The sequence below is a fragment of the Periplaneta americana genome, chromosome 12 (assembly GCF_040183065.1).
Source record: "Periplaneta americana isolate PAMFEO1 chromosome 12, P.americana_PAMFEO1_priV1, whole genome shotgun sequence".
Taxonomy (NCBI): domain Eukaryota; kingdom Metazoa; phylum Arthropoda; class Insecta; order Blattodea; family Blattidae; genus Periplaneta; species Periplaneta americana.
In genome coordinates this window covers 130,184,673-130,206,430 of record NC_091128.1, presented here as the reverse complement: position 1 = coordinate 130,206,430, position 21,758 = coordinate 130,184,673, and the positions used below count along the sequence as shown (strand labels likewise).

The 21,758-nt window shown below is 34.5% G+C and overlaps 2 protein-coding genes across 2 annotated transcripts in view; one reads left to right on the top strand and one right to left on the bottom strand.

The window, feature by feature from the left end:
* Positions 1 to 3,072: 3,072 nt before the first annotated feature.
* The window catches only part of LOC138710883 (endoplasmic reticulum-Golgi intermediate compartment protein 3), a 36,980-nt gene continuing 18,294 nt past the window's right edge, over positions 3,073 to 21,758 (bottom strand). The window contains exons 9-11 of the mRNA XM_069842066.1: positions 12,458 to 12,564; positions 10,797 to 10,891; positions 3,073 to 8,375 (exon numbers count right to left, since the gene is read on the bottom strand). Of these exons, the coding sequence (XP_069698167.1) occupies positions 8,240 to 8,375; positions 10,797 to 10,891; positions 12,458 to 12,564 (338 nt within the window). The 3' untranslated portion in view covers positions 3,073 to 8,239. The remainder of the gene's footprint in view (positions 8,376 to 10,796; positions 10,892 to 12,457; positions 12,565 to 21,758) is intronic.
* On the top strand, positions 15,391 to 19,186 carry LOC138710884 (reactive oxygen species modulator 1). The gene is made up of 3 exons (XM_069842067.1): positions 15,391 to 15,525; positions 17,975 to 18,113; positions 18,772 to 19,186. Exons 1-3 carry the CDS (start codon positions 15,507 to 15,509, stop codon positions 18,878 to 18,880), a joined length of 267 nt encoding a protein of 88 aa, XP_069698168.1. The 5' UTR covers positions 15,391 to 15,506; the 3' UTR covers positions 18,881 to 19,186.

Below are 21,758 nucleotides of genomic sequence, written 5' to 3'. Positions count from 1 at the left end.
GAGGTGGAATTTAAAATGAATTGGTTGGGTCAGTGGCTGAGAAGGAACTTTCTACTGAAGGATGCATTCCAAGGAATGGTGAATGGGAGAAGAGTTCAGAGCAGAAGAAGATATCAGATGATAAATGACATTAAGATATATAGATTATATGCGGAGACAAAGATGAAGACAGAAAATAGGAAATATTGGAGAATGCTGGGTTTGCAGGGAAAGACCTGCCTTTGGGCAGAAAATTTTGAATGTGTGTGATGTCCAGTTTCTCTGACATATTTCACACCTTCTTACGAAATTGTCATTCATATTGTGTCATGAGGTTCAAATCTGTCTTGTGACAGTTGACTAAACAGCACATCAGTTCTTCTATTATAGTCGACCTAACTGGTCTGTGTGTATTTCCTTTCAGTTCATCTAGCGTATGGGGATACACTTTTTGTTTTAATGTTCCCCAGAGATAAAAATCGCATGGCATGAGGAACGAGCTGGCCATAAATTCCTGCTTACAATTCTGTTTCCAAATATTTGGCATAGTTCAGTCATGGATTTGTTTGCAGTGTGGGCTGTGATGTTATCTTGTTGAAAATACACAGGGAAATGTTGTGCATATATTAATTCGTCACATATAGGTTCCAAAATATAGCTGATATATCTTGCACTGTTGACGGTTTCTTCATAGAAAAATAGCTATGAGATCCACGACTGTGGAGTAACAGTTAGTATTATTAAGTATTTAATGAATTTCAATCTTAAGGCATATAAACTTGCAAATGTTTATTTGCTATTTAATAACAATATATGAACGTTTTCGCCGTTTAGGGCATCTTCAGATATAACAAAACATATTATCTGGACCTATAATAGTATATTATGCAAATAACAAGGAAAATAGAGAACAATATATATATATATATATATATATATATATATATATATATATATATATGTGATACATACGAGTATGTGTTATTTGCATAATATACTATTATAGGTCCAGATAATGTGTTTTGTTATATCTGAAGATGTCCTAAACGGCAAAAACGTTCATATATTGTTATTAAATAGCAAATAAACATTTGCAAGTTTATATGCCTTAAGATTGAAATTAATTAAATACTTATTAATAATTTACCAGGCATATTGATATATTAAAATGAATTGTAAACAGTTAGTATGCCTGACCATGAAAGGAGCAGGCCCAGGTTCACATCTTGGTTGGGATAAGTTATCTGGTTGAGGTTTTTCCGGGATTTTCCCTCAACCCATTAAGAGCAAATGCAGAGTAATTTTGGCACTTTCGCCACCTTCATTTCAATCTGACACTAGGTAACCATAGCTGTTAATAAAGTGTCGTAAAGTAACCAATTAAAAAAAAACTATGACCACTAGTAGCACACTAGACCCCTAATCTTGTATGGTACAATGGAGCCTCATGCACAATACCTGATTTCTCTGGTGACCAATATCTGCTATTCTGTGATGCTGCGAGGCCATGCAGATGAAGTCAAGTCTCACCAGGAGAAAAAAAAAAATCAATTAGAGATCAATTTATTCATTATTATTATTATCCGATTATAAAAGTTAAGCCTACAACTGCAATTTTGGGGTTGTAATTCATGAAATACTGGAATTCTGTATAGTTTTAGTTTCAGTAATTTTGTTGTCACTCCTGCAGATTCTTCACGAATTACAGTTTTCTGTGCTAAATGTCTCTGAGACTTGCAAGGACTATGCTCCAAGGTTACTCCAATTTCACAGAATTTTTTTTTCTTCCATAAGAATATGGCACTTTTGTCTTCCTTTTGTCATTTAAAGAACTATTTCATTGAGGCTATCAAATAACCTCACTATTGTATATGTAGATGGTACTGGCCTCTCAGGATATTTACGTTTGAATTTTTGCTTGGTTGCACCACATAGTTTCCTATTCTTATATGTACAGCATGTATGTTCCCTAATGAATACCTGTTTACTATTGCCGGGCAATAACTGACAGAACAAACGCCCTGCACTCAATTACATCCAAATGAACACTGTCATTGTCACTGTCGTATGCATGCATCCTCTCCTAACAGCAGAAGAATGAGATAAGAGACCAACCAATTTCCTGATCTAGATGGCTGAGATGCACTGGATTTTAAGTAATTTCATTTCTTATATGTAGCCCCCATTGATCTAGAGGTAAAATGCTTTCCTCTAACCCAAGGGTTGCAAAACTCAAACCCAGCTGGGGTCGATAGATTTTTCAGGATGCAAAACTTAAGCTGTGTGTTCCACGTGAGAGTTTTCCAGCATGTTTAAGATCTCCAAGCCTAAATTAGAGACTCTGGATTAAATTTCTTCTCACTCACATCCTAGTAATACCTTAGTTGCATACTAGATGGCGTTTGATGCAATGAGATTACCACTTGTCCCTCTGCCCACTGTCAGCAAATAAGTGTATGTTCCAACTCTGGAACTATGGGTTAAATGAATTATGAATGATTTCATATATAGGGTGAACTGTAAGTAATTAATTAATTTCATGATGTTATTCTTTGAGATATTTCAAACAAAAAAGTTTAATATAATTTTGCTCGCTTTTGCTTTCTTTTCGAGACAAAAATTGTTTTATATGAAACATTTCAGATCGTGTTTTGGGAACGCCATTGCTCGAATTCCCAATATGCTCAGTCAATTTTAAGAGAGCAATGTATTATGATAATAAATGATTGAAAGAATTTTAGTTTTGATTATTAAATATGCAGAAACTTCATCTGAACAAATTTAACATTGAAAAACATGCTATGAAATGTTTCATATAAAACAATTATCAAGGAAAGGAAGCAAAAATGAGCAGATTGCATTAAACTTTTTTGTTTGAAATACCTCAAAGAATAACCTCTGAAATTAATGACATTACTTAAGCTTCACCTTGTACACGTTCATAAAACTGTCATTTAACAACCTGTGAGAGAAAAATAATTTCCAGTATAATAGTGAACTATGAGTATGAGTAATTTGATGTGATACTGTTTATGTAAAAATTGTGGATTTTCAAAGAGGAAAAATACCAGTATTAAAGGTTATCAACATATTACTGGGAAAAATGTGAAACAGTCTTCTTTAATTCAATAACATATCTTACACCTGGGATATACAGAGTATTTGCAAAATGACGTCGAAGGACAAGATGTAACAGAGGGGCTCAAGATATTTAAAGTATTGTATTTCTGCAGGTTAACGTAGTCTTAATAATGCTCCTGTCTACATATCACTATAAATACTCCAGGGTCCACTATGCTTTCATAAATAGTTTCTGTGATGTTAGAAGTGATTACTTGGGAGTTACTAAAACACAACAGGCACCTGTTGGCCTGAGCATTACTTTATGGGAACCATCACAACAGAAGGAAACCTTGTGTTAAAGTACAGACGTGCTGAAAACTAGCCAATAGATAAAATAATACGTAATTGGTAAACAGAATGAGCAGAATAAAATAAGTGTGATCTCTTTACTAGTTCACTGATGCAACCACAAGATGTCAGTTTGAGCACTTACTACCAACAAGTTCCATATATAAATATAATTCTATGTGCCAATAGCCTAAAGCCTGGTTCAGACGGTGCGTGTTTCTGTGATGGATTCCAAGGTGGTTGCGCAGATGGGTAGCCTGCGTGCTGACTGGCTGGCTCCCGTGTTGCCTACGGTGATGGTAGTTGTTCACATGGAGCTGGCTCTTTTCACAGTTCAAATTGGAAAATCATCTGCTGCTTCATCTGTTGCCAACACTCATGGTTAAAAGAAACTAAACCGTGAGTTAAAACAACTGAAGTCCTACATTAACAGTAAGTAAATGTCGTAATAAAGTAATTAAGCCATAAGTGCAAAACAGCTAAAGTCCGATATTTAATTGTGGTTTCTTAGAAACTAGAGAATGTAGAAAAAACAGGTTTAGTTGGAAAACAACGAACATGGCGACATGGTTTCAGTGGTGATGTTATATGATCATCTTTGGTTTCCAGCCTGCAAACCATCACGAAAAATAGCAAGGAACCTACCCTCGAAATCCAGCAAGCTAGCCATCCGCAGAGCCACCAGAGCGCATTACTTCCGGTGAGTGACCATGCAGGCTACCCATCCGCACAGCCATCACAGAAACACGCACTGTCTGAACCGGGCTTAACTTCTTAGCTTGCTTTTTCGAGGTTGTTATAATTTCTGTTTTCCTGCTATTAGCTTGTATTATTTTTATATCTACTTAACAATATATTACACTAAAAACAAAAGTCGTTCCATAAGAAATGTCTGCTATCCAAAAGCCAAATATGAACATATTATCACATATCAGGTGTGGAATGTGATCATATTCATATTGTCTTAAACCATTTGCTTTCCAAGATAGAAGGAACACTGATCATAGCAATCACATAATGACCGTTATACTCGTTGTTTTAAATACTGATTTTATATTCCTTTAAAATATTCTTGAGTTTTATTACATTACTGATAGATTCTACTAAATGTTTTGTTGTTCTCAAGTCAGCACTACAAAAACTCATCAATTGTACAATGTGAAAATAGAATATCAGTTTATAAATGGTAGAATTAAAGCATTTGTAAAATTTATTTTAATGTCGGTGACAGTTACAGTCATCCCGATGCCCTGTATGTCCCAACATACAACAGTAGCATTTGTTATTGACACTTTTCACGTATTCTTCAATGTGTTTCATATGACTAATAGATACTAATCACGATACCCCTGTACAAAGTGATAATGAAGTGCTGGTTCCTATACTTAAATTAATCAGTAATATGTTCTCTATTCTGCAATGTTGTTCTTCAACGGCATTTTGCAAATATTCTGTAAATATACACCTAATAATGAATATAAATGGACAGAGTTATGTTCAACAAAATTACAATTGTGTCCAAACATAAATTATGATGCATGAAAATAAAGCATAACACTGATACAGTATAACCCAAGTAACAATATTTAATGTGCTATAGTATTTGCATGTGTAAATTATTTTATTAATATAAAACCTATTAGAAATAAATGCTCATACACTGCAAATTTTTACCACTAAACATTGCACATCTAATAGAATTATTTGTAAATACACATTTTCATAAATAAAACACTTTCAACCATCACAAATATTTCACTATTTCCAAGTACCTTTTACATATAAATATGACACAATCGAACATAAATTTATACAGGTTCAGTTCTTTCTTCAGTAATATGAAAATGTGAAAATTATGTTTAAATTTTATGATAATAATAATTACTGACTTAACCAGTCGTAACTGTTCTGATAATTTGGTGATCATGCCTGTACATTCTATTTTGTTTGTTCTTTATGCTTTCTCTGTATTTTTTTTTGTAATACTTTTTAAATAAATATTTTTGGAATAGTATTGTGAGTATTGTATTCATTTGTTTCATCAAACTTTAATTATCATTAGCATGACAATGATTTTCAGCAGGGTTAATAATATAGACGTAAAAGTGAAATGGAAATAGTGAATATTATTATGAAAATAATCTCGTTTCGCATTACTTTCTCTGCTTTTATACAGAATTTATAATACCGCAATTAAGTGAACAAATCTAAATTTACACAGCCTCCATGAAATTAAACGTAACTGTTACACATACAGGATTATTCAAAAGTCAGGTAAGATTATTCTATTTTCACATAAACTTCCGTTTCAATTACAATTATTGAATAATAATTACATAGGTTGGAACTTTAATAGTGGCAACACTGCTGTGGAAGCGAAACAAAAAGGAATTAATCTCATATGTTAGTCTATGTCTAACCTACCTCACAGGTAAATGGACTTTCCCTTCTGACTCAAAGTGCATGTGCTGTGGTGAGAAGATAGTCTTGTGTGAGTTACTGACCTAAACTGTTGTGTTTTCGCCATGTTCACAAAACAGGAACAGTGAAGTTGGTTGAAAATTCAATGTGCCCGTAGTCGCACAGCAAGACAATGTCATGAACGTTGGAACATAACCTGAGACCAGCACAGCGAAAAAAGTGGCAACACTTTTTGCAGAACCCTCCCATCATTTTGCAGAATAATGCTCAGGCACATATGGCATACCCTATAACTGATCTGTACTGTCGCTAGAATTGAGAAGTGCTTTTCCATCCACAATATTCACTGGACTTAAGCCCCTGTGATTATAATTTGATCCCAAAGATGAAAGAACCACTTCATGGCATTCGATTCTAGACTGTTCCCGAGATTATGCAGGCAGTAGATCGCTCCATTAGAAACATCAACAGAACAGGTGCTGCTACAGGGATACTACGACTTCCACATTGTTGGCAACAAGTTGTTGACAATGTTGTTTACTATAATGAAGAACTGTAGAAGTTTCACACAGGTATCACTTTTGCATTAATAATAAATAAATAGTTGTCACTATTAAAGTTCCAACCTTTGTATTTAATAATTATTTAACTATTGTTACTGTAGCATATGAAACAAACAGTTATTCTTGAGTTTTTTTTTAATTAATACCAGAAAATTATGGTTTTGCCTATACCATTGCGAGTTGGCCTTATTCAGTGTTATTATGATTGTAACAGATTGTTTCAGTGCAATGAGAAGATTCAGAACTCTACTGAAGTGTGAACAGTACAATTTGTCGTCACTGTGGAAGCTTTGAAAAAATTTGAAAATATTCCACAAGGTTTTCTTCTAAATAGTATTAATTTCCAAGAAGAGAGGCTACGGATGATGGAGGAGAGAAATAACTACCATATCTGAATATCCTGAAATTGGTTTATACCAGAATTAATAAACCTCATTCTTTTATAAACTTCTCAACAAAGAGGACTTCTTTCAAATCTTTCTTGACTTTTGAATAATTCTACACATGAAGAAGAAAGCAGCACTCTTTATTACAATCATATTCTCGTATTACTTACTGCTTGTCATACATATTAAGAATACAATATACTCTTATAATCTTGTTTGTATATTATAGTACACATTCAATGAAAGTTTCGTGTAAATTAATATTTCGGGCTGATTTATAATAAAATAACTGTTTCTGTACAATGTTATGAAAGTACATTTAAATTATTTATACAATAATTTCAACTGAAATTCTCAAAATGGTCAAAAAATTTAAAGACAAACAGATTTTTGTTATTAAATCTGTTAATAAACCTAAATTGATCATTTATATTAAAAATGATGGCATGAGAACATTGAGACCGCAACAGACCACTAGGTCTAGTGCTTGAATTGGATGATGATGATGATGATGATAAAGATGATGATGATCATTTATATAATAATACTAAACAATAGAACCAGTAAATCTATTAATGCTGAATCACTGTAAAGCCTGTAAAACAACTTTATAAAAAAAATCGTGAAGATTTATAAAAGTAAATATCATAACCTCAACCACGTCTGCATATCTTTGAATGTACTCACAATTCATTTTTAAGACATAATTATGGTAATATTTCAATGAAACCACCTTGAAAGTCAGTTCATTGAAGTCTAGTCCTCTATAGATTTTTTATATTAGATTCTGACATGTAAATATCCAATTTAGTTGTATAAGAATCAATAATTTTATTGACTGGCAGCCATGTGAGAACACAAGTAGTATAGGCACTGCCTCCTTCATAATGTTAGTCAACAAGAATTCGCTTATGCAAACAGCTGTATGACTAACATTAGCTTATGTATGTGTATGTCAACATCACAACATCTTCTAGATATCAAATTATTCCAAAAGTTAGGCAAAGATTTAACAGGAAACAATAATATTTTTCAACATATACCTGGTGAAGTAGCCACTGATCACAAGTGTCTTAGAAGCAAAAACATTTTGCAGGAGCTTCTGGTGGATTATGATCCGCATACACTCAAACAAGAACAGTGAGGACAGAAAACAAGATTCAGATAATTGAACAAGTAATGCTTAAAAACCGATCTCAGACCATTGATGATATTGCTCCTGCAACAGCTGTCATATAGTTCTCAGAGGATGTGCATAAGAAACTACAAGAATTAATTAAGTGTATTTCAAAACGAACATTCCTCTCCATTACTACACAAATGATACACATGGTAGATAATGGCTATGGCTTAAACAGAATTTCTTTGTTTGCAGAGAAAAAAAATTCAAGTTCAGAAACACATATATCTTTCATTTGACTCAAATATGAAAATAACTGCAGCTTGTTTTCCAAATAAGACCTAAAATGTATAGTTACATTAATTTACTTTGCCTAATTCAATTTTTTTCTGTATCACTTTAACTGAATGGTACAACAAAGAATCTATAATACCAGCAACAGTAAAAATACCTCCGATGATAGCACAGACGTTTGTAGCACAATGTCCGAAAGATCTGAAAAACAAATACCATATTTGGTATTATACATATTATACATGGTACATTATCAAGGTGCCATACCTGAGTTCGCAGAAAATCACATTTAGCCAAGATGAGAGACATCATAAACAAGCCTGCTTTGTATCTCACGAAGTATGTCACAGTTATCAATGCATACAACATTTTTCAGTAACTAAGTATATCTAAACTGTATTCTTTTAAGGTAAGCATTCACTCATCAGCACCGTATGATTCGTCGTATTTATTTGGAGTGCGTTCACTGATCAACATCAACATCACTTGCATCATATGCGAGCGATATTATTATATAACAATAATTTATTATATAACTAGTAGAGTTATAATTCATTGTTCATACATAATAAAATTGTTGACAGCAATAATCTGTGAAAAATCTGAACCATCTTGTGAGCCACTAAAGGCGGTAGCGCGTTTACATACTGATCTGGAGTTGATTCCGTTCAATACCTGCTACGGCTGTTTACTTGGTTGGGTTTCTTCCAAGGTTCTTCCCAATCGTAAGACAAATGTCAGATCATATACAGTATGGCGAATCCTAGGCCTCATCTCGTCAAATACCATCTCGCTATCACGAATTCCATCGAAGCTAAATAACCTAGTACTCGATACAGCATTGTTAAATAACGAAGTTAAAAAAGAAACATGTCTTGTAGGACTAGTTATTATCAGTTCTGTATCTAATCAACAATGTACTTTCTCTCAATTGGAGCCTCGAATTTGGAGGGTCTCTTCATTATTGCTCCAAACTCTTTCCATTATTGTCCCTATGTTGACGACTGCTGTAATTTGGGTGTTTTAGATTAAAGAATTCTTCATAATTTTGAACAAATGTAGTAAGCATGCAATCATCCATTGCACCTGTCAGCTTGCCAGTGGGAAATCCTGTACTTCAAGAAAATGCAGATGCACGATTCTTATGGTATCATTCACTAACCAGAATTCGGCTATGACGTCATCAGCACACACTGAAAGAGTTGCTCTGACAAGGAATCCATCTGCATTTTTAAGAGGTGATTCTTGCGGTGTGGATCAGGGAACGCATGTCTATTTAAAATAATGCAAAGAATATGAAATTGTGATTCAAGCGGCTTTTGCAGGATGTGCAGTGCAGATCAGTGAACACTTACCTTTATACTCCAATACTAATCATAATCACTATTAATACTTACTTATTTATGACTTTTAGAGAACCCGGAGGTTAACTGCCACCCTTATATTAGACTGTCGTCAGTTCCTTTCCTGAGCAAGATTAATCCAGTCCCTACCATCATATCCCACCTCCCTCAAATCAATTTTAATATTATCCTCCTAGCTAGGTCCGATGGACCCGTCGACCAACAGCAGGTGTGGTCCTCCAGACATTCTAGGGGTTGTGTGTGAATGAAGTAGCCACCAAAACATTAAAATATGATGTTCACTTAAATCGGCTACAACTTGCCATTTTTCTCTGTCCATTGTGCAACTCAAACCAAGAAATGGATTCGGAACACCTCAAAATCTGTGCTTCATTGGCTGGTCATGATAATATCTTTGAAAAATATTGGAGTGCAAGAGGTCAAATGACTTTATTGTCAAACGCATGGCATTAGAAAACAACAACATATTATCCTCCCATCTACGTCTCGGCCTCCCCAAAGGTCTTTTTCCCCTCCGACCTCATAACTAACATACTATATGCATTTCTGGATTCACCCATACGTGCTACATGCTTTGCCAATCTCAAATGTCTGGATTTAATGTTCCTAATTATGTCAGGTGAAGAATACAATGCATGCAGTTCTACGTTGTGCAACTTCCTACATTCTCCTGTAACTTAGCCCCAAATATTTTCCTAAGCACTTTATTCTCAAAACCCTTAACCTCATATCAAATATAGTACTCGACAGTCGATATTACAATATGTATATCAATTTTATTGGACCTTCATTTTTTAAATTATCAAATCGAGCAGACAATAATTGCTAAAGAGATAATTGACTGACATGTTTTGAGTATTTAAAAAGTGCCTTTAATCTGTGTGTATACTACACTTTTTGCTTGAAAAATAGCATGTTTCTGATAAATCGCTTTTAGATAGAATTTTTCTCGTGATTTTGCAATTTGGTACGAAATTCGCATTTTTTCGCACTTTCAAGTCTGCTAGACAATCATTCTAAATCACCTTACAGATGAAGAAAAATACTTTCTACCCCACAAATGCGAAATTTTCAGGTCACTACCTACAACACAGGTTAGTACTCATTATGAAATTGTGTGCATACTATTATTAGTCAAAGAAGGAAGGTTATGAATTGATAGTGATACAATCTATGCTGTTGAACACACTGTATTTCTGATTCTAATACTGATAAAAATTGTCTCCTTATATAATAAGAAAAACTCATGAAAACTTACTTCTCCCTTTCTGTATACTTCACCATCATTGGAGCAAGCTCATAACTGAAGAATATGCCAGGCATCCCAGATTCTCCACTGGAAATGGATACAACCTGAGAGAGAAAAATAAAGTGCACGTTAATGTTTCGCGAAAATTTAATTATGTCTATGAATAAACTTCAATGAAGTAAAAGTTCCAGTACAGTCAGTATGTCACGTGTTAAAAAACTGTTAGAAAAATAAAATTTTAACTGTTTTAAATACTCAGATGTTCTGTTATGCACGGATAATATTGGTTTTTACATATATGTAGATGTGATGAAAAGTTTGACGCATTATTTTGAGTTCTCACTTGCAAAACACTAACATTATGATAATTATGTATTATACACAATTCGGTGCATTCTAATTGAAATAGAATGAGTGATTTATACACCTTCATAATAATAAACAACAATAAATAACTTTGAATAGGTCCTTCTCTTGTTTACATTTGTTTTCCATTTGGGCATTGCAGATAACAGTCTTATTGTTACAATCACTGCACGTAGAGTATGAGATTATTATCTTGTTATCACTAACAAATAACACATATCAGGCACCACTCCATCTTATACTACCAGCTCACAATAGTCACCTCAAGGGGAGCTAAATATTAGTAATGTTGCCACTAATTTTCGAATGACCTATGTATTATAACATCAGTTGTGACATGTCGTCACAAACAAAATCACCTGTTTATACCTGTTTACACATTTATCCATAACAGCTGAAATTTAGTACACCATATCTATGAAATTACCCACAATTCTTACACCTTTCCACATTTTTTTATTTTTTACACATTCTGAAATGTAGCAACATACAATAATACTTTCACTAGTTCCCTTCTTTAAAAGACATTTCAAACCAATTCTATACAGAATTTCTGCAGTAAATGGTGGTGTATTTTTTATCACTTTATTTATACATGACTTAACATCTAGGTCATATCGCATGTGTAGCATCTTCAGGTATATCAGTAGGCCGTGAAATATTGTTGGAAATCTATTTCTATTGCTACAATGGCTTGTATTCATTTACTTTGACTTCAATTTTCAATGATTATGATAATGGTGATTAAGATAGCGATGAATCATGGCATATAAATTTACAATCTGTCATTTGCCTTTGTGACTGAGGGAAACCATGAAAAACCTCAGTCAGCATTCCAAAACATCTCAGAGATGTTCTATCGGAATTGGAATGCCGACTTCATGCTACAAGACCACACCAACCCACACCAATATCTCTTCTCATTTCGGTGCTCAGGTAGGAATGGGCTGCCATTCCCCAGGAAACCTTTCACCACCTGATTGAAAGTATGCCTGCGAGAGTGAAAGTTGTCACCAAGACTAAAGATGGCCAACACCGTATTAACTGCCAGTGTTCCCAACGCGTTGAGCGGATTCCGCCGATTTTGGAATAGACACCGACGTACTTGAACTGCCAAAAAATCATACTCAATCACTTTCACCTTCATCTTGACGGGATAATAAAAGCCTAAACTAAACTAACCTAACCTAACCTAACCTAACCTAAGTGCGTCGGTATCTATTCCAAAATCGGCGGAATCCGCTCAATGCTCGTTTAACCAAATATTACAGTAACTCTACTTATGACATGATGAATTAACATACCTTTTGGTGTCTTGTTACTGAAAACTGATTTGTCAGCCAAACTGCACCATCTTTCCGAACATATGTAGTGGGCACTATCTTAATATAATACTGAAACATTGTAGCACCTAGAATACAACAAAATACAACATATATTATATTTTTAACGGTTAACTGAGAGGGTATTTCAGTGCCTATGACCTTAAAGAGGTCCTTAATGTTCACCCGTAAAAAAAAGTATTTTTTCTAAATATGTTAAATTACAAAATAACTAATGAAACTGCAAAAGAAAAACTAAATTATTAACATTGTAACATCATGTTCATAAACAAATTAAAATTAAATTCAATAAGTTAATTAATTAAAAATGAGTACACAGGATAAAGAGAGGACACAAAATACTGGCTAAGCGAATTATACCCTGGCCAGAAAGAGGCAATTTTAGCTATTGGCTGGAGCATTCCTGCAAGCTCATTAAGTACAGCACAATATTGATGATTCGACAAATCACGAAGTATTAATATAAAAATCATTAAATAAAACGCACTTAAAACGTCATTTATTCATCCAATGAAGTTTCGAGACTCAGTCGTGATTTGTGAATGCGCCAGTTTCTGTATACCGGTACTATGTAAGCAGTGCATTTAGCAGGCGAAAATCTATCTATTAGTGTTAGAGCAATATAGTGAGGCTGTTTTGAACTTTGTTAGACTGTTTGTTGTTGCAAAGAAAATATGTTGGTATGTATTTTATGCACAGTTGTGTGCTTCACATTCTTGTTAAAATTCATTTCAAGCCTGAAGTCCTTCTTGGAACAAATAACGAAATATATTTTTCAATGAAATTTATATTTAATATGCAGCCTACGTGTTTTCCGGATTAATCTAATTCAGCATAATGAATGCGAAAAAAATCGACATTATATTATACGGTGAGGTCGCGTCACGCTTGATCCGAAGAATGGGGGGCGGGAGCAAGCATATAGAGCGCGAGATACCACGCGGCATTTTAGATCCATAATCTCCGGCGTATTGCACTCATATAACTTTCATTAATTAATGGCATGCACACAACCATAATTTTATTTCACTAACCTGTGTTACAGTACCTAAGTAGTTGGGATTCCCCCTAGTTGCCGAAAGTGGTGCCCATTAGCGTTCAGACATTCTCGAAATTCACTCGCCTTTCGTTGTCATGTGGCCGTAATTCTTGCACTACAGTACCTCTGTAAGATTTCAACTTTAATAAAAGTTTAGCAGCAGTAAGGGCTGAAGTTTTTGAGATGCCTACTTCTTGTGCAACAAGACGTAAAGATTTATTAGGAGAACGTTCAAGTGATGCACTAACATCATCCAGTTTTGCTTCTGTTAGAACCCTCCGTTTTGGCCTACGAATTTTAGAGTTCAGCGATCCCGTTTCTCTTAATCTAATAACAAGGTTTCGAACTGTACCTCTATTTGGTGGTCGAATATCGGGGAATTTCTCTACAAATTGCCTACACACTTGTCTGCATGAATTTGTTTTGACGTAAGTTTCGTACATAAATATTCGCTGTTGTAGGGTAAACTTTTCAGCCGGCATTTCTAAACAACTAATTTAATGCACAGCGCGCGCGCGCGCGCGCGCACACACACACACACACACACGTCAAACGTATTTAAATGTACACAAGCACACCCCACACGTGTATCATCATGACACTAAATTGCACAGTTCTCAGTTCACAGCATCAGTGTTGCCAACACATAAATTGTATCCCCATCAGTCTAACACCTGGAAATCCGTCAAAATAAAAAAAAAGACCCCACTCAATGTATCTACTGTATATAGAAATATAGCAAATATTAATGAAACTTCCATACCAATCTTGATTAAAATAGTAATAATAATTCATCCACATCATCTGCTGCTATTTCTGCAGTTGATATGCTGAGTTTGTCTACGCTCTCCCAAAAATTAAATAATTAACATTGACAGCAGCTGAAAACGTCAAAAGACAATGTGAATCGTAATTTCCGCCAGAAAATCCGTCACCCCGTCAAACCAGGTCAAACCCATTCTCTTCCCGTCCGCTACATTGCTGACGGAATTTCTGTCTAGTTGGCAACACTAGACAGCATTCTTCTGTGACAGTGGCTTTGCCAACCTCGGAACTACTTTCCCAGCCATAATAATTGTATCAAAATCTAGGTACAAAACCAGCTACATATGAGATTTTTATTCTTACCGTGATTCATTTATAAGTTGTAATAATAATATGGATGTAGCATTATTATTATTATTATTATTATTATTATTATTATTATTATTATTATTATTATTATTATTATTTTGTAAGCACTTCGTATTTTAATGATCAAAACAACTGAACAGAAAAGTATAGAGCAAAGTAGCTGAAAAGTAAATAAACAATGAAAGTGATGTTTAAGGAGTATTTGAATCTAAGCACATCTCCCTTGATTTACAGCGGGACCTTACATTCACCTTACGTTTAGCATGTTTCAGCAATGGTTGGCAACGACCGGTAACATATAAGTACATGCCCGCGCAGCGCGCAACCTTGAAGCACATTCTACTACATAGAGTCACCAAGCTCGATACGTAGGGAATATGCGTAAAACCGTCAAAATTAAAAAAAAAATAAGACCCACTCAATATATCTATATACAAATAAAAGCAAATATTAACGTAACTTCCTTCCCAATCTTGATTAAAATAATAATAATTTATCCACATCTGCAGTTGATGTGCAGGGTTGGTCTACACTCTTCCTAAAATTAAACATTAAAAAATGACAGCAGCTAAGAAAATCAAAAGACGATGTAAACCGTAATTTCCGCCAGAAAATCCGTCACCTGTCAAAGCCATTCTTTCCCCTTTTCCCCGTTCGCTACATTGAAATTCCGTCAAACGGAATTTCCGTCCAGTTGGCAACACTGGAGTGACTAGGCAACTGTCAACGAATTAGTATCTAGCTCGTTTGCAACTGTACAGAATGCATTGTTAAGTTAGATAAGGTTAAAAATGTAATTTTTGTAGCAATTTAAGGTACTGACCAGATAATGAACTCATGCCTTATACAATTAAAGGTATAATACTTATCATATTTCTATGCAACGTGTCTAACATCAACTAATTATCCTTCAAAATAATAAAGAATAAATTATCGGGATATTTCCAGAGGTCTCACATAGATTGCGCTATCTGACGATAAACGTTGAAAACACATTTACAAAGATGGCGGCTATAAAATTTTATTAGTGTATGTTTTTGCTCATAATGTGCATCGTCTGAACCGAGAACAAGAGGAATAATTAAGTTACGATAAAATATTAATATACAACCCAATATTAGGTCAGTATAAATAATATATATTTATAAGAAAAGTTGCGTATTGAGCTATTACCGGCACATCTACTTTACGAATGAAATGTACATAAGCAAATAATGATACGATAGTTATATGTACAGACTTTTATAAGTACAGATTATAATGTGAGTCGATGCGCAGTTTTCATTAAAATATTGTCATTCTAATAGTTTTGCTCGTTTTTCATAGTATGATTACTTTACTATTCCATTGTGCCGTTGTCAACCTAGGCTATATAAAATAGGCTGCAAATTCTGTAAGTACACGTTCTATTATCAGCTGTCATTCAGCACCTACGTTTGTGCTAATGGTTTGGGCGCGCAGTTATTTCACAAACAAGTATGTGCGATCTCTCTATAAAAGGAGTCAAAACTCGTATTAGGCCTATAATGTCAATGAAGGCTGTACAAATTGAACTCTGTGCACCACAGAAAATATATTAATTTTCGTGGCAGTGTAAATGACAATGATAGAACTAAATTGTAAATGTTGTGTTGTAGATTTGCTTCCTTTATAAACTTTATCCTCGTCTTTTTATTAAATCGCGCACAGCTGTGACACAAATCTCGTATTATGATGCGACATGAGCCACGTGTTTCTTCTTAGCACAACACGTTTTCTTCTAACAACCTCTACTATTCCTATCTTTTCACAGACAACCATCATAAGAAGTTCCCTTTGCCTTTAAAACCCGTTGTTAACAACCAAACTTAAATGAACTATTGATCCAATACCTAACATGTTAAACACAAGACGACTGACGAAATTACGAAATTGTAGGCCTAGGTTTTATGGGTTTAATTTATGAAAATCTTTATAGTGTGGATTATCAAATTCTTTCGATTAACCATTCAGTCCACCCCCTTCATTACCACGGATAATAGAGGTTCTACTGTATGTGGTTGAATATAGAATCTCAATATGAAATTCTTACCAATAGGCCTATATTGAATAAAGCGAGTAGTAGGGCATTGGTGCAACAGGCTAAATTTTGCAAATCTAGTCTTTCAGGTAAAGCTCCCTGTAAAGCAGATATGAATAATTTCAAGGGAAAAGTTTTTCCGGGGCTGGGTATCGATCCCGGGACCTCTGGTTGAATGTACCAGCGCTCACCAACTGAGCTACCGGGGAACTCCACCCGACACCGTCTCAACTTTTCCCTTTATATCCACACAACTCGCGTGGGCTGACGAAACGCCAGAGACCCACATCGAGTGCACACAATCTCTGTGTGACTTGGAATTGTGGTTTTCTGTTAACGTACGCAGTGACGTATATATTATGCAAATCTAGTCTTTCAGGTAAAGCTCCCTACCTGGCCCTGGAACAATTTTTCCCTTGAAATTATTCATGTCTGCTTTACGTTTTGTCAGCCCACGCGAGTTGTGTGGATATAAAGGGAAAAGTTGAGACAGTGTCGGGTGGAGTTCCCAGGTAGATCAGTTGGTAGAGCGCTGTTACGTTCAACCAGAGGTCCCGGAATCGATACCCGGCCCCGGAACAATTTTTCCCTTGAAATTATTCAGGCTAAATTTTGTCAAACTCAAGTTCAATGTGAAGAATCAATAATAGCATGAACTTATTTCGATAATGAGTACTATTTTCGTGAACTTAAAACTTTAAGAAATTAGGGATGCTCTCTCAAATTGTTGAATAACAATCATACTCGTACATGCATATGAGAAATAAGGATATTTTAGTCACGGTCACAAATTAGTTTGTGGAGAGAATAGACAATATAATATACAGTATGCAATCTTTGAACAGGTTACCTCCTGAGAGAGAAAACAGCTATCAAATTATAGTTTGATCCTGGCCACTTAGTCACTCATAATGAGTGCATCTCTGCACATGTATGGACATTGTGCCACTGTCATATATCTATGACGCAGTGCATGAGGGTAGGCAACTAGAGGGAACCCAAGAGGTGGAACTTAAACTGAGAGGATTCAATCCGATATCGGAATGGGAATCCTGTGTGGCTCAGTGGATAGAGCATCAGCATGTAGAGCTGAAAACCCGGGTTCAAATCCCAGTGCCGGAGATAATTTTTCTCTATTCTACTCATCTTTCATTACATAAATAAAGGTAAAAAAAGCATCACGTCCATCATTGTATAATTCCCACAATAGGCTAGCCTATAATACCGGTATGTTCTTTTCTTTCAGATAATTTTACAATGCCTGTCCCTGTTGGATCATACCAGAGTGGCCCAAGCTGTTGGGATCGTATGAAAATGGGATTTACAATAGGATTCTGTGTTGGCATGGCATCTGGTGCTCTTTTTGGAGGTTTCTCCGCCCTCAGGTACCGTAATTGTAAATTTAATATATGCAATGTAGGTTTGTAACTTCATTATAGGTAATGTGCTATAACTTTTTCAGAAAATGTGACAGACTGTTATTTCTCTATTTAGTCACTTTATAAAATTCATTTCTACAACACGATTATATTTCATACATTTCCTTAAAATATCAATGATGTATATGTAAATTTATATGTACTATAAAGAGATATTTAACTTTACCAGGCAATTATTTGTGATAATGAACGCTAGTTATTCATCCAAAAAAAATATGAAGATACTTCATACTGTAATACGTTTCACTCATTCATGAAATTTGATCTAATAGACTTTCTTTTATTGCTGATATTTTACATCTCCTGTCAGACATTATGGAACGAAGTATAGTTTGATATTGAATCTTTGTCAAAATCTGATATTAGACCATACAAAGCACCATATTGTCAATGAACAAACATTATAGGCAAGATTTGAGCACACCGTGGTTTATACGCAACTTATTAAAATGGGGCTTTCCCTCTGTGTATAAAATACTATTAGCCTATAAAGTATTCATCACTATTCAATTCAGGAGGAGGTTTAAAATTCTGAGCATTGTATGTGATTTTAAAATATTTGTTAATATTTTCACAAAGATTAAATTAATTTGTTTTGCTTCAGGTATGGACTTCGAGGAAGAGAATTAGCGAATAGTGTTGGAAAAATGATGCTTCAAGGTGGAGGAACTTTCGGAACGTTTATGGCTATCGGAACTGGAATCAGATGCTGAAAGTGATTATTATTTCAATACAGTTTCGGTGATGAAATTTATAAGATCTTGTGCAACCAATCATGTTAGGGGAAAAATTATACATAAAATATTCGTGTAAGAACAATCTATAGAAGACTGATTAAAAAGAAATATAAATATGTAAGACATGCCTGCACATAATATGAATTAAATCATTAGTAAATAGTGCTATAGTATCAGTTACATCTCTAACCATTTACTTCCTTGTCCAATTTAAAATTGGTTATATATGTTAAATGATTGTAAACAGTAAATTTGTAGCAAATATATTGTTACCTTTGTGAATGCTGCTAGTCTTAAAGAAAGAAAAACAGAAACCCAGTTTACACCCTCTACAAAAATCTACACTGAGATAAGGTGAATTTATTAGATGTGAAAGAGTAAGTCAACAACAGATCCTCTCCCACTCCCCCCCCCCTCTTTTCTGTTAAACTTCCATCAAGTGATAATGTACAAAGGAAATGTTTCTACAGTATAGAATAACTAATAGGTTAGATATGCAACAATGATCTTTCTTACTATTTATGGCCATTGCCCGAGTTGTTTAATCAACTATCCAAAGACAGTTTTGAACCTCATAAGTGACATCAGTAAGGCATCACTCATGAGGCAACTAAGCCAGATGATAATGGGGTAGTGTGGCCAGTTCCTCTCCCTTTCCATTGCATACTTCGCCGACTAGTAACATATTACACTAACCAGACTTCAGATGTATACAAACAATTGGACGGAGTTACGCAATAGGAGACCAAGTGCCAAAAACCTGTTTCGAGATATTGGCCATTGAAATAAATGTTTTTTTATAAAACATTTTATACAAGAAGTATTATAACATTCATAGTACAGTGAAACCTGTTGAAGACGGAAGTGACATGGTCCTAATTTTTTTTCCGTTGTGGACAAGTTTCCGTGTTATTCAGGTGTGAAGTTAAAATGGAATATTTTATCATTTGTATAAATGAAAAACAAAATGGCATGCTGCAAATTGTAGGAATTACAAAATATTCCGTTTAACACTACTAACATTAAATCAGCTTCCTGTCGCTTATTTAACTGGTGAAAAATCTTGATGAAAATCTCATTTCCTGTATAAATTGTATCGTAATTCACTCATTAAACACTATAAAGTTTATTAATTACACTAAATTTAATATCTAACACTAACTATAATACTGTACTGTATATCACTGCACATTATTTAATTGGACTAGGAGCCTAGAAGCCTTGAATTCTGGATTATATAATTTCTTTGCCAGTTGAAGGACTTGCTTTGCAGAATAGGTCCAGAAATTGCTATGATCTTTGAAAGGGCAAGAAGAATCCACTCCCACAACAGTTCACTTACTTCTATGCAACCAGTTGTTTTGTTTCCTTTTATGTCATCATTATTGACCGCAAGCCACTCACTCATGATACGGCCTTTATTTTCGAAAGTGTTAAGTTACACCTGAGTTTTCCATTTCTAAATTTCAATATTATTTTCCATACGCTTTGTTTCTCATTTTTCTCAATAACTTCATCAGTTAATGATAGTGCAACATTTTTACGCAACTTTTTTTTTTTGTCACGAACTCACTAATACACTTGCGTTCTACCCAGCTACGACAGTATACAGGAGTGAAGCACTGAACACCTTTGAAGGGACTCGTCTTTCTAGTCCATAGGGTAATAAAATGTATGACCACCAGGCCAACACACCCTCACACTCTCAAAAATTTTGCAAAGAAAACTTGTTTTTATCTTAGTGAACTAGTATGTCGTACATTCCTTGAAAACACATACTGTTTCAAAATATAGTTTACATTAAAGTAGTGTGTCCAAAATAGTATTTCCATTTTGAACAGTAGCAGAAAGTTTCCGTTTCCGCGTTGGACAGTTTCCGTTTTATTCAGAAAAAATTACACATAATACATATGAATTTCGCCAGGACCAATAAATTGTTCCGAAATAGACAGGATTCCGGATTATTCAGGTTCCAATTTGAACAGGTTTCACTGTATTACTAAAAATAGCACAAATAATACCAAAAAAGGCTAACCGATTTTTGATAAGAGACCAGCAGTTGAATTAATATTTCAAAGCAAAATAAATAAATGAATTTTATGCAATAAACGAATTTTTGTTTATACATAGCAGCAAAATTCAGGTATCGCATTCTTGATTTCTTCCTCGAGTTAAATTAGCCTGCCATCAACAGATTTGTGCAAATATCTCATTTTTTTCAAATTGTCAGTTGGTCTATTATTGCATCACTGTCCAGTTGTTCTCCCTCTGACACATATCAAGTGAGATGTACTCCTGATAATACTAGATATATGTATCAGCTAGAACCTCAGAGATAAAGTTATACTGGCAAATTAAAGAGCTTGGTCTTGGAGTCCTTTTGAGTAAAAATCTCACGTGAATAAGAAATCAATCTCGAATAGTTACATTTTCCATTTTGAGAAGTGAATCATGTTTATAACTTATAAATACCAGGACACATCAGAGAGAGAGAGAGAAACGAGAACACGATAGTAAGTTTGGAAGTAAGGAAATTTTGGCAAACTATTAATGAAGCCACAGACGTAAATGTGAACCAAAATAGTATCATATCAGAGATTTTAAATGAAGAGGGAGAAATATTTAAAAACAAAAAAGACATAGCTAATGAATTTAATAAATATTTCTCAAAAGTAGGACATAGCATTGCATCGAACATCAACAAATCGGCATTTAACACGAAAAATTATTGCAGTGGCCATAATAAGCACGCATCTTCCTCCATGTTTTTATCACCAGTAACCGAAGAAGAAATTTATAATATTGTTAAATCCTTAAAAAATAATGTCTCACCGGGAATCGACAAAATTACAAA